General features: G+C 41.5%; 1 protein-coding gene across 1 annotated transcript in view; it reads left to right on the top strand.

Moving 5' to 3' along the window:
- The window catches only part of LOC128742361 (homeobox protein aristaless), an 87,871-nt gene extending 79,127 nt beyond the window's left edge, over positions 1-8,744 (top strand). The window contains exons 3-5 of the mRNA XM_053838698.1: positions 8,000-8,262; positions 8,336-8,503; positions 8,630-8,744. Coding sequence (XP_053694673.1) covers positions 8,000-8,262; positions 8,336-8,503; positions 8,630-8,744 — 546 coding nt within the window. The remainder of the gene's footprint in view (positions 1-7,999; positions 8,263-8,335; positions 8,504-8,629) is intronic.
- Positions 8,745-14,923: the final 6,179 nt, after the last annotated feature.

Here is a 14,923-nt window from a genome sequence, read left to right as displayed (position 1 = left end):
TTCGGATTTTAAAATACACCAGTCGTGACGGCTACTAGGGTACTTATAGTTTAGTCAATTCTCTTCTTTTGGAATCGGTACAAGTTTTATAGTTGAATCACCAGTTTAAACTGTTTCACTATTTTCTACCATTATTACATCCTTTTTTCTTTTCGAAACTGCATTTTCGGTTTTCATAATTTTGTTACGTAACTATTCTCATGGCTCCTTTCTCCCTTATGATCAACAAGTAATGCAAAATCGACGCCCCTCCCTGTCCTCTATGCGTTACGTAATTTGTGTACAAAGCCTTATCGCTTTTTCTGTCGCTTACCATCTAATATCTCTCTATCTCTCTCTTTCATCTCTTCGTTTCTCTCTCTCTCTTACGGTCTCTCTTTCTCTCTCTTGTACCATCTCTCTCATTCTCTTTAATTTCTCTCTTACAATCTCTCTCCCTTTTACTCTCTCAATCTCTATCTCTCTCTTCGTCTTTCTATTTCTCGCTATCTCTCACTCTCTCTCTCCCTCGCACTCTCTCCCTCTCACTCTCACTCTCTCTTCCTTTCTTTCTTACCGTACTCTTCCCTCTTTCTATCTCTCCCTTCCTTTCACTTTCTCTTTTCCCCACTCTATCTCTTTCTCTCTTCTTCTCTTACACCATCTTTTACATTTCTCTTTTGTTTTCTTTTTCTCTTTTACATTTTTTTTCACTGTCTCTCACGCTCTCAATAACTTTTTTTTAGATTATTGTCACTTTAACCAGCTTTGGGTCATTCGTGACTTCTACGGGGTTGGGATTCGAATCCGGGTCATCGGCGTGAGAGACGTGAATGCTAACCACTACGTTGGGACTGACCTCTCTCTAAATAACTCCTTCACATATTCATTCATTCTCTCACTCTCTCTTTTCACTATTTTCACTGTAACATTCTCTCTTTTTACTTGCACATCTTCATTGTTCACTTCATTCTCTCACTCTATGTTCTTCATCCGCTCACTCTCCATTATACCCTCTCTGTCTCACTCTCTATCTTTCACATTTTAAAATATCCGTAAATATAAATTTGAATAATTTACTATTAAAACTATTAAGGTACCCCGGGGCAAGTGGGAATACGGGGTAAGTGGGAACGGAGCTCATAACTCTCTTCAACTTCATTTTCTCCAACTGAACCTTTCTAGAAATGAAAGCTACAACTCAAACGCATGTATTAAAATTATAGATTATTTATAACAGGCATTTCAAATAACAAAATTAGACTTTAAATTTGAGCGTTATTTTCAATTTGCGTTGTAAGTTTGACGCACCTTTCTAGAAATGATATTTTGGCCACAAGCTTTACGTAAAAGTACATGTTTTTCTGGCAGTAGATAAACATAACGACTGTATTAACAAATTATACCCGAAAACTAGTTGTTTAATTTGAAAAATGGCATTAAAAAAAATGGGTCGAAATAAGGTCGGCACTTCGAAGCACCCGGGGCAAGTGGGACCTATTAAAAATAAAGTGTTTCAGCACAAAACTTCCTGTTTTAATACATTTTTTAGATGTACTACCAAACATTTTCAGTTCAATTACATAATATTTGTATCAGTAAAGCTTTAAAATAAAACCGAAAAGGACTAAACCAAGTGACCCCAAAAAAGAAACCAACATGCACAGCTTATGAGGGAACAAATAGTTTGGTCACATTTTGGTTACACCTAAACGATGTTAATTGAATTTGGAAAGGCAAATTTGACATAATTAAACAAATCTGCAACTGGAATTGAAACAATAAAGCGTTGTGGTTATTATAGCGTAACTATCTCTTATGAGTAGCTCTACCGAATTGGGCATGGTAGAACAAACAGATCATAATCGTATTTTTGAGCTATTAAACAATGGTTAATGCTAAATTACGTCTCGCAAGAATTGGATGCAACGACCTATTCAACTACATGTCATTACAATAATGCTTTACAACGTAATTGTACACAATCTGTGTTTTATATAAATTATAAGGTCGCCCGTAGTAATCTGATTTTGTTACGCTATTTTTGGATGAACCCTTCGTAAAAATATTGTTTTTGATTGCTTCTTGCAATGCTTTAGCATTTCTGTATACTAACTTACACAATTTATTATTATTTCATGCTTTTTAATCAAAATTGAATATATCGCCATAATTTTGAAAATTCTCCTCCAGATTCATTTCATGTAAATTTATAGGCCTTTTTCGTAATTATTCCTTCGAAGTGATACCACTGAAGAGTTTCTGTGCTGAAAGAATTTTGAAATAATCATAGGTATAGAAAACACAGTGGAATAAACCCAAACTATGCATTTTTTAGGTCCCACTTGCCCCGGTGTACCTTATCTAAATATAAATAATTTGTTTGACGACTAATAAATAAATAAATAAATTTACTACTAAAGGGTATTCCACATCAAATTGCACCACGGAAGAAACGCTGTAGAAAATTACCCATTCGGTACCTTCTGTTGCAAATTTGAGTAGAAGTAGTTTAGAGTGTATTGTTTACACTCTATTTTTATCGCAGTCAGTTTTTCGAAATTCGGGAAAAATTGCCTCACCCGAAAAGCAACGTCGTGAATTTATTTTGCGCAAGCACCTGGAAAATCCTCACCTCTTTCGTCACGAATGATGAGACTTACATCAAGGCGGACTTCCGGCAGCTTACGGGGCTACTGTACTTCACCGCCCAGGACAAGTTTGGTGTTCCGGAGGAAGTAAGGATGCATAAACTTTCATAGTTTGCCAAGAAATACATGATTTGGCCCAGAAACACATCATGTGGCAAACGGAGTGCGCCGTTCATGACTACCGGGACTGTTAACGGGCAGATCTACAGAAGCAGAAGGAGTGTTTACAGAAGCATCTGCTTCCTCTGTGGAAGCAACACGAGGGCCCTACGATCTTCTGCCCGGATCTATCTTCGTGCCAATATTCAAAGGATGTATCGGAGTGGAACGAAGTCAACGGAGTCACTTTCGTCAGCCAAGGATATGAACGCCTCCAACGCACCGGAACTAAGGCCCTAGGCCTATTATGAAGCAGGCACTTGGGAAGCATCCCATGGAAGTCAAGTCTGAGGAAGACATGAAGAAAAAATGGATTTCCGTACACATGAAGCTGCAGCTAGGTTGTACAAAACTTTTTGAGTGGAGTTAAGCGTAAGGTGCGAGCATATGGTTATGGTATTGAAGTTGAATGAAACAAATATGCCAAAAGCTTACTAATGAGTTATATTTTGTGGTCTGAAAGATTGAAAAAGATCGGTCAATTAGGTAATTTTCTAGAGTGTTTCTTCCGTGGTGCAATTCGATGTGGGACACCCTTTATAGGCGCGTCAAAATCCTCTCCGATCTTACATGATTTAGGCTGGTGAGATAACATGGTCCATCAATTCATTCGTTTTTGATTCATTCGATACCGTGGTGCTCCCTCGCATTTACTATAGATATACTATTTAATTATATGTAATGAATAATGGTAATGGTAATGAGTCAATTAATTTATGACATGAAAATATAATATATGATGAATTTAGAATTAATTACCTCGGCAACGCTTCTCCTAGCTTAGCAACTCATTTACGAGCATTACCGGGTATGACCAGCTGGAGGCGCTAAGTAGGAACTCGGGATGGCCAAAGCTGTGTTTGGCGTTCCTTCTCAGCTACCTTCCCTATTTTATACCCATTTTGGTTTGAGTTGAAATGGTCATAAATTCACATTATTGTGAATTTTTTGTTTTTCGCGCATTCACGCAAGATCGCACAATGTACAAATTATTGTACGAGGATTGCATCATCTGCTATACGAACCAGACGTAGCTCTTATCATTACCAATTTTTTCGCAATTGGAACAATTTTTAAATAAAGGAGCATTTTTACTACGAACTTCATTTGAACTCAACCCCTCTTTTTCACAATCGAGGAATATCCCTCAATGGGTATCAGCTTCGAGGTGCTGGCCGCATTCTATAGTAACGTCATTGTCGTTGTACCACGGTATGGTCGAATTTGGATAGTGAATAGTGGCAAGCTAAATTGAACTAGAATAGGCCACCAACCTTCTATTGCTCTCCGAAAAGACGGCAAACTCTTCCAAAGGAACTCGTTTTGATAAATTTTCCGCTTCATGGCTTCAGCAGCTACGAAAGTATCACTTTTCAGTCCACAATTTCAGACTGCTTGCCAAACAAGAAAGCTTTTGGGGAACTTTGGCGTCTGTTTGTTTTGGTCTTCCGGGGCACTGTGCCGGTTAAATGATGTAAAACATTCTTGTTCACTGAAGTTTTTGGAGCGTCTTAGTAGAATACGAAACCTAAAATTAAATAAAAAGAGAAAACTTATCCAATTTAATTCTACTATGTATATTTTATTCACGACAAACACGTTTTTCGCCTACGACCTGCAGGCTTCCTCAGTGTCGAAAACAGTTCGAAAACAGACTTTATTTAATTTTAAGATTCTTGTTTAGATTGAAGACGTCTTTTTCCGGAATTTACTGCCCGAGACGATAGCCAACCTGGTTAGCCGGCCCAACGGCCGAACGATGTTAACTATCGATGACAATCCCGGGAATTCTCGCCCGGTACTATGGATGGGTGGTTGCTCACTGTAGATAAAACTCCAATGGACGCTGACACGTGGCGCTTCAGCCAATTTTACGATGACACTTCTGGGGATTCCCACCCGGTATTCTAGCTGGCAAGACACTCGCCGTGGACGAATCTCTACGTTGATCGCGAGGACGAAACTCTTCATTGATCGTGACTACCTTATTATCCGACGCACGTGGAATACTCGGTTCTTTACCCGGGCCTGACACGTTCACGGAAAATTACTGGAGGGGACCTGGAAAATTTGTGGAGGGGACCTGGAGGGGATTCTGGAGGGGGCCTGGTACCCCTGGCACCCTCACTAGCTACGCCAATGCTCATCATCCATGATGAGACAATGAGGCTTCGTCAGCATCTCGATGTGAAGACTTCGGACTCGTGACTCTCTCACCGTATTTTGTCATTTATGACGATTTGGAGCCTTCTGCACTTTATACCTATACAGTCCCTCCCGGTCCTTGGCTCTCTGAACGAAAAACTTGGACATATTCAACTTTTTGGCCACATCCCTGAGCAAAGCATTGGGATTCCGCTTAAACGCTTTCACGACACGCTTGCTTCCGTTCGATGCTCAGAGTTTCGTAGTAACGTTTAATCACACGACTCAACGTTGACTGCACGATTCCGAGTTGTTTTACGATGTCCCGATGACAGAGTTGAGGATTTTCCAGGTGCTTGCGCAAAAAGAATTCGCTACGTTGCTTTTCGGGTGACGGCATTTTTTCTAATTTTCGAAAAACTGGCAGCGATAAAAATACAGTGTAAATAATACACTCTAAGCCACTTATACCCAAATTTTCAAGAGAAAATATCCAATGGGTAATTTTCTACAGCATTTTTCCCGTGATGCGATTAGATAACTCTTTAAAAGTTTAAGAGGGCACTATTACCTAAAGTACGAAACATGGGTTAAATAGCTTTAACTTTGCGCGTATGATATTCGAGGACTATTATTAAATGACGTTCCATCACAGAGAACAGATTAACAGGCTCGAAGGAAGTAATCGATTTTTTGTGTGTAAAATCTGTCGGTAGCGCCCTCCAGAAATAGTTTGCCAAATACATCAAAAATATCCATGTACCTTTATCAATATTTCTTTGTGCTGCAGTTACATAGCAGCGATGGCAGCGACATCAAGATTTAGTTTGCCACTTAGGGCTCGAGGGGTGCTCTATTGAAGGATTACTTGTAGATTACAGAAAAACCTTTTACACACTTTTTGTTAATTACCTGGTAGTCTGTTCTCTGTGGTTCCATTGATCAGAATTTTCACAAAACGAAATTTTTAATGTGTAGGATCGTTCGTCGCGTCTGTTCAAGTACGGGTTAAACTTGTTTATTCTGAACTTAGTTGCCGATTAGCTTTGTAGAAGATCGTAGAAGATCTTCGAAATATTCGCCCCGAGAAAAGAGCCATCGGTCGGACATCTCTATCCATCATCCGCAACGGTCTTTCGGATACGAAAGCGGCGCTTAAGTCGTTGCAGGCAAAGGCAGCTAGAAACCTTTTCGATTAGTCCGGGCATATGGAATATTCGCATGTATCTAACGCTTTATACAGAATCCTTAAATTGAAAGCGTTGCACTTTAATGACCCGCTATTCTGTCTAATTCTCCGCCCTTTTCCCTTCGTGTCTTGTTCCGCTCTAGGCATACTATAAAACACCTATTTGAATTGAATATTTGAAAGACTATCGTTATAAAAACTATTAGATATAGGAAGCATTCAAAGTTGCTTAAGCGGGTCTGGCGAAGAACACTTTGTTACTGTTTAGACTATTAAAAATAATTGTAAATCATGATTTCTGCCAGCTTGATGGTGCGACACAAATATTAGGTATATATTAAACATGGCATATTTACCGATTATAGAAGTTGAAGATTTCAAAACTGCCCGCAGTGATCCAGTTTCAAACGCATAACAAAACTGCTTACGATTCCACAAAGCATTTTCATTCAACCGGTCTCCGGCGCACAAACAAATGGATTAATCCGATCAAAAAATGATCCCTTCTCCGACAGAAAAATGCTAAACAGCCGTAACTAAAGTTATTACAAGCATAAAAATCATCATCGTCATTCTTCTGAGGGGTCCTCCGCGGCACGGCACTCTCAATCGCGGCTCTGCCACTAACGATTATTGTTTTCAGTCACCGTCGCGTCGTCCATCCATCCGTCAGTTTGTTTATTCGGGGCTCCGATCGCGCTGCGCAGGAAGGACTCTGCTGGCTGGCTGGTTGGCTGCTGCCAGACGACGACACGAAGAGTTCCCAAAAATCGGATTCCAGCAGGTCGTTGCGGTCGTAAAGAATAGAGCGAGAATTAGTTTTGATTGAGTATTAATAGGCTTCATTCTCCTTTTCCGGACACCCTGCCTGGGTGCTGGGTCGAGATCGGCCGGTCGGACCGAACGTCCCTGCAGGGTAGCGTGAGAGAAAGATGAAACAGAATGTGTGTGTGTGAGAGAGGGAGAGACGAACACAAGGTAAAATATTAAAAATTATGTGTTTTGGTCCCAGCATGGCGCTTTTGTTAATCTAATACGCCCTAGGGGGCCTGCCTTTGTGACGATCCGCTAATCACCTGTTAGAGACCGAGTTCGAGTGCGATCGATATCTGATCCTCACTTCTCGCATGCTGCATACACCCGGACCGAGCGAACGAACGTTAGCCAATTTTGAGCCAATTCCCGGAACAACACACAACACTGTTACAATTCGAATTCAAAAAATTGCACTGGACGATGACTGGTCGAAGCGAAAATGAAGTTCATTTTTCACTGTGGTACCGGTTGTTGCGGGGTAGACGGCTAATAATAATCATCCGTAGAAAAGGAACGAGATGATCCCAGCTGATTCATAAATTGTCCTTCGTCGGTTTTTTTTCTTTCGGCTGCTTCCTCCCTGCGCGCTGCTAGACTTAATTCTGCTAAATTTCTCGGGAATTGCGACGGCAACCCCAATTTGTCCCTGTCTGTGCCGCGTGTGTCGTCGCTTTTTTTGGCAAAGGCGGCCGCTGCTGCTGGCCGATACGGGTGACCCCCTCCGAAGGGCTGCCTGCGCTGGGGCGGTTGATTGCTATCTATAACAGAGCTTCGAGAGGTTCGTTTCCGATGAACGATCAATTTGGGTAAATTAATTTATCATCGAATGCTCCGGAGGTGACACCCAAGGTTAGAGCCCGGCTTGCTAGGCAAGATCGTTCCGAATGGAACGAAGCCTTAATGGATGGTGGTTTTTGGGGTTTAAAAATATATGTTGAGTTGAGGTTGGATGTGATAATGAAAGCTGACAACCGATTGATTATTTTTCTAATATTAGTGGCCGATCCGGTGGTTCATAGCATGGGACTAATTGGGAATTTTTTCATTTGCTTCGTTGTAGGTTTGGTTCCAGAATCGGCGGGCGAAATGGCGCAAGCAGGAGAAAGTCGGTCCACAGGGGCATCCTTACAACCCGTACCTGACCGGCGGGGGTCAAGTCCCGTCGGCAACCGTCGTGGCACCATCGCTACCTCCGAATCCGTTCACTCATTTGGGATTCAACCTACGGAAGCCCTTCGATGCTGCGAGCTTAGCGGCGTTCCGTTACCCAACACTGGGAGGTGGCCACGTGCTGCCGTCGGCATATTTTAATCAATTTCACAGGTATGTAATGCGGCCGTTTAATTGTAGTGGCTGAATTCTAGAGTAAATTGACGGATGTTTTTTCTACTTTTAGATCGCCGCCCCCGCATCTGCTGCCGCCTGGAGTCGGTGCCCTCTACACTCCGTCGACGTCGTTTCAAACGCTGCTGGCGAACATATCAGCCGCTCAACGGGCGCCGCCGGTAATGCAATCGAAACCGTCGCCACCGGGCAGTGTCACCAGTTCCGATTATATGACGGCATCGGGAGCACAGCCGACGTCAAGCATTTCAACTCCGGCATCGCCGCCGGTTTCGCCCACCTCAGTGCCAGTTGTTCCTTCCCAGGTACCGCTAGGGGTATCCGGTCCTGCGCCCGGATCGACGACTCCACCTCAGGATCGGCGCAGTTCGTCGATAGCGGCCTTACGGCTGAAGGCCCGCGAGCACGAACTACGACTCGAAATGCTTCGCCAGAACGGACACAGTGATATCATTAGCTAAAAATCGTTTTTCAATTCCGATCCGATCCGCATTTCGGTTAGATTTTTTTAAATGAAAAACTCTCTAGTAATACACAATTTTCCCCGTACAGTTCCGTACTAATACAGTTTAGTAACCGCCAGGATTTCTTAGAAGGAAAAAAATCAGGCAAACCTTACACCGTACTTGTTTTTCGACTTCATTAAACAGGCAATAATCACAGTCACACCTCATCTCGCTCGCCATCCATCGCTGGCATTTAGGAAGTCTCGCTATAGCCCTAAGGAAGGAAGTGCCTTGCAGGATAGCAACCCAAATTACTGAAAACGGTGCACGTAATTCAACAACAACCTGTATAGTATGTTATTAACAATCGCCGCTAAATCAGCGCAGTAGTGTTGTGCTGACAGTCACGCCATTCAGCCTAATTAATCGAAAACTCACGCGAATCCCCGGAGGACATGTTTCACCTTTTTTCGCATCTCCGTCTGCAAATTGCTGCCACTCAATAATCGAGTATAAAGTAAAAAAAAAAACAGAACTGCCGGTAGTCATGATAGGCGATAGTCACTTCATTCCCAACTGGCAGGACGCGACGCGTTGGTGATGAAGAATTAATCTGATTTCACATTCTTGAATTGAACGCTTCGAGGACACGAAGTAATTCGTCCGCGAAAGCAAATATACCTGCTAATTCTACTCCCCGTGGTTTTTTTTTAGAAATCAGTAAACTCTATCGAATGATTGAACCAAAGTAATATTACACAATCACCATCATCACCAACTCATCTTTGTGAGAGGAAATGAAAGAGTTTCAGCAAGCAAAAAAAACCAGCTTCTGGTTTTCCGCTTGTGAAACCACTAATTTTCGTTTCATCCGAATGCTGTCCCGTTCGTTCTTCCCGGTAGTCATTCAGCAGTCCGCCAGCAGCCAGCAGTCAGCATCAATGGCATCAATCCTTTGTAGCAATTTTCGTATTAACTGGAAAAACTCATTTCATTTATACACACACTTTCTTCCATTCTGCAGTGTGTCCGTTCGAAAAAAAAAACTCTTTTTCTTAAGCTTCGGATCAGTTTGTCCTACCGGGACGAGCATCCTTCCTTTCCGACTGGCTACTGGTTCTGATGGTCGCGTCGACTCCGGAATCCACACAACCACGCGGAGACGAAACGAATTAGATTAATTTTATTTTCCGAATGCTTATTTTGCACCTAATTCATATACTTAGCAGAACGTCCGTCAGCGTCAAAGCGGACTCCGGCTAATGATGGTCGGTCGAGAGATCGCGAGAAGAGGAACAGGTTTTGCGGTTGCGGTAGCTTTGCATGTCGCTGCTGGCTGCTGACACTAGTTATTAACTGCAGCTTGCACCTTTACCCGCTCGGTCGGTGGAAGCAATTTGTTGTGGCAGCGCCAGCGTAAGCGACTGGCTGGCTAGGAAATGGTGGATTTCTGCCATTCCGATTCCGTGTATTCTTGCGATGGTGGCTGGCTTCCTAACAGCAGCAGCAACAACAACAACAACAACAACAAGACTACGTCTTTGCAGTGCACAATTTCGAAAACAAAAAAAAAACGATAGAAAACTTGTTTGCCTTCAAAAGCTAATTGCCTTCTATTAGTAGACAGAATTAGACACCGGACATATCAAATTATATTTAATATCAAGCTAGAATAATGAAAGTGACAGTTTTTTTGTGTGCCTCGCGCCCGTAAAACATTTTGCGAAGGTTGTGTAAAAAGTATTTTGCATTGTGAAACTATTTATTCTTAAGAGCATTGACATGATCCACAGGACACAGAATTCTAATGATATTGTAACTACACATGAAAAGCTAGATAAAATTACCCTAACAAGCAATGTACGATATAAATGTAATATCAAGAAATGTATAGTAAAAAAAATTCCTAACTCATTAAGCAAACTTAGAACTCGTCAGTAGGCGGACCGTACTTCACCTGCTCCTAGCAGCCGGTTACTGTAATATTATAGCAGCAATACATACAAAGAATTGAACTTGTTTTTATTATTCCTTAATAAGTGCGACCTTTCAACCTTTGTCAACTCTACTGAGGAGGATTGAATAAACAAAGGAAAAGCTGATTTCACGCTCACACTTTTCGTTTGGTTTGATGATATCACATCCACTGTCCGATTGGGACCTCTTTAACAGTCCTAGCCCTCAAATCAGGAATCCCTCAGAAAATGTAACAATGATCGAAGACTAGATTCGTGGCTGGCCATCATACCAAAACCTGCGAGAATGTAATTTAGTTGAAATAAATGAATGCTAAATAAACTATGCTAAAAGTCACTTAACATCGAATGGCCTAATTCTACTAAGATTCGAACCCACGATCACTAGCTTGTCAAAACAGCGTTCAAAACCTGCCACTTTTAGAGATAGATTTTTTAGAAAAACACCCTGTACGTAGTTCTGCGTCAAAATTTACTTTAGTAAAGATATTTAACGGGATACCCGGTTTTGCATTTTATATTGAATCTCTGCTACTTTGGCACAGTTCCTTTTGATAAATTATAGCTTGATTAAATCGTAGTATATTTTTATTATAAGGGGCAAAATTTCCGATTAGAGTGCTCTTTCAATCTCAAACGGTTGACGTTTGCTTCAAATATTGTTTTAAAACCAGCTTGTTTTAGCCAATTGTACTTGTTGGAATCAGTATCGCATTATGTGGTAAACCCTCAAATTATGAAACATTGCCGATTTCACTCACCCACCCACTGACTTGTTAACATCATCGTTACCTACCCTACGTGTCATGGAGTCTATTCAACAGCATACTTGGATCAGTCACTTGCATACAGTAGATTGCATGGTAACGGTATATGGACACTTACTTACTTTACTTTTTCGGCGACAATCCGCTTATCGAATCCGGGTTGAATGTAGGGGTCATTCCAACGCATCTCGGTCTTTCCACTTTCCAGTCGGCCCTAACAACCACTATTCTGGCAACCTCGTACACAGCGCTCAATCGACGGGTACGGGATCTGGTTCGAAGTTGACGGCGTCTGTCAGACTCTCTGCTAAATATTGTTTTCGCTGTTCGCTCATCCGGCATGCTTGCTACGTGGCCAGCCTACTGTAGCCTGCCGTGTTTTCTTCGCTTCATAATATCCGCATCTTTGTATACTTGGTAAACTTCGTGGTTTATGCGCCAACCCGGCCGGCACACTCCATCTTCTAGTGCAGTGTTGCAAAGCCTACACTCGTGTGGTCTAAATTTCTCACACACGCATACTCATTCTAACGAACACGCCGGCATAAGCATTCCTTTCGGATTCTCGCTCTTATTTATTCATGCACTGCGACGAGTTTTTGAGAGTACGTATTTAGCATACCACAATAGTTCAAAATAATGGTCGCAGTGGTCAAACTAGGGATGCTATACCGGTTTTACCGGTATTACCCGGCTATTTTCCAATACCGAATTACCGGTTTTTCCAAGACCAAAAACCAGTATTTTCGGTATTTTTTTGCATAATCTAATAACAACTCAAGAAACCTGAATCGCTGGTAAAACTTTTAATGCACGGGGAAACTTAAATTCGTAATTGAAGGTTGTACAAATAATAACTCAATTATGTAGTTCTTCAAAAGGGAAAACCCTGAAATACCTCACCGCTGTCAGCATAGAGCCGGAGTGCCTCATGCTTGGGCCATGGGCTACTCGTCGCCAATTTCTCAGTCGTCTCAGAAGTCGTAAATCACTATCGATCACATCATGCCATCTTGCAAGTTGAGCTCCTCTGTTACTGGTGTCGATGGGGTCGTTGAAGAGAACTGTTTTCGTTGCTGAGAAACAAGGATACGCTTCACTTAAGCGATGAGGAATTCATAAAGAAATAAGAAATTGTCGCAGTGATGCTAGAACCAGCCTTGGCTGCTGTCGAATTGCTGTACCGGAAAAATTGCAAACTCTACGAACTACGAACTCTAAAACTACTCTCGGAACATCTTTCAGGTATTGCACAATTGCTGTTCGAGTTACTGTATTGATAGAATTTCAGAGAGAGTTTGTATATTTAAATTTATTCGTTTTATAATTAGCCGCACTATGTGCAATGACTTTGTAATATGCTTCAAGGCATCAAGGATGTTTTAATAATAAAATTCTGCAAGTCAATGGAATAAACTCAGAAACCGAGCAGGCAGAGGAACCAAATCAACTAAATCTTCAGTTATAATTTATCATAAATGTCAGTATCTAAGCATTCTCTGCCTCCGGAAGTTTTTCATTGAAATTTGTTCTCGTTTAAAAGATGACACGGTAAATTCTTTTCGCATTGTTAAATATTATTTTTTAAAGAACTAGTCAATTAACTATGCGACAGAAATTGAGAATCGTTGATTATGGAAGGATCTTCTTCAAATCATATGATTTTTAAATGTAGTTTTCCAGAGTTAACTTTTACCGGTTTTTACCGGTTTTACCGGTTTTCAAAATACCTCCCGGTATTGGCATCACTAGGTCAAACCTTCCGGCAAAAAAATGTATTTAGCTAACAGCTACAATCGTTGCTCTCGTTGCTCATCGTTCCTCATTGCGGCCCGAGCTGCTAATACCGATTACTCGCGAGGATTCGCACTCTCGCCCGTGAGTAGAATCGAGAGCGAACATGGAGAAAAACTACAAGGTATACAGCCCTAAGGGTTGTACGAAAGGGTGACGTAGGACTATATTAGATCATTAGATCAACGACTAATGTAAAATGCATTTTTGGCATATGTATGTTTATAACAATCTGTGAGTGCCATTGTTAAGTGAATGTTTAAAAGAAAGAGTGGAATATTCAGATTCAATTCTTCATCGAATGCGATGGTGACTTTGAAAATACGTGGACGGGGGTTCATAAGTACAACGCCTGCAACCATTGAAACCCAGAGATTACTTTTAAAAATCACTTGTGTGCGTGCATCATAAAGGTTGAAATAGTAATGAATGAGCAGCCCACAGATTATTATATTAAATATGGTTATGCGTAGCTTGACATGTTTCAATCGACTTACTTTAGCTCGCTTGTGGCCTTTAAAAGGACCATTGGTTACAAATAACATTAAAGCCAAAGCACGTTCATCGCAAATGACGTGCCGTTCGAATGTCCTTCTCTTTTGACATGAATGGCAATATGCACGTAAGTTAACGGCGTCGATTCACTTTTCCGTCACATTCGTCTTTTGCTCCGAGAAGGTTTTACTAGTTTACTTTTACAGCTTACCGCTTGTTACATAGCAGAAAATATAGCACATACGCAAAAATTTCTGTTTTATTTGTATGAGAGTCCTCATCCTCCTACCACAGAGGTGAGGGGTCTCAAGCCATCATAAAATAAAGAAATTCAAAATAAATTCATGCTTCCAAAAACGCCCACATGCCAAATTTGGTTCCATTTGCTTGATTAGTTCTGGAGTTATGAGGAAATTTGAATTTCATTTGTATGGGAGCCCCCCACCCCTCTTAGAAGAAGAAGGGGTCTCAGTACACCATAGAAGAACATCTTATCTCCAGACACCCTTACATGCCAATTTTGCTTGATTAGTTCTGGAGTTATGAGGAAATTTGTATTTCATTTGTATGGGAGCCCTCCTCCCCCCTTAGAAGGGAAGAGGTCTCAGTACACCGTAGAAAGAAATCCTGCCTTCTGAAACTCCCACATGCCAAATTTGGTTCCATTTGCTTGATTAGTTATCGAGTTTTGCGGAAATATGTATTTCATTTGTATAGGAGCCCCCCCCCTCTTATGCGCTCCTTAAAATTGCTCTCTTACCCACGTATAAAATTGCTGATCATTTTATCTATCCAACGACATATAAATTGTTCAGTTTCGTTCAGTAGTTTAGTAGATCTTTCATTCAAACGTTACACTTCTATTTTCGTTTTCACAAAGTGCTACCCACTCCCAGTATAGTAAACAAAGACTTAGTCCTACGTCAAAGAGAAAAAGTAATGCAAAATATGTATCGCAGTACCATTAGGCGTCATGGGTAGCTGATTGCTCACGAGTTATTCGATTCACGAGTAAGCTTAGCCGAAAGCCGATATGAGGCTGTGCTTTCGCGAGTGTGTAGGTAGCAGAATGTCTGCACACAGTAACGCCGGCTGTTTGTTTTACGGTTGCATGAGCGGCGTAAGCGTTGAATGCCATGCTTCCCATACTCTCTCGCGTGGG

Source organism: Sabethes cyaneus, chromosome 3 (genome assembly GCF_943734655.1).
Source record: "Sabethes cyaneus chromosome 3, idSabCyanKW18_F2, whole genome shotgun sequence".
In the NCBI taxonomy this organism is placed as follows: Eukaryota; Metazoa; Arthropoda; class Insecta; order Diptera; family Culicidae; genus Sabethes; species Sabethes cyaneus.
The sequence above is the reverse complement of the archived record's forward strand: the minus strand, read 5'-3'. Positions and strand labels throughout refer to the sequence as shown.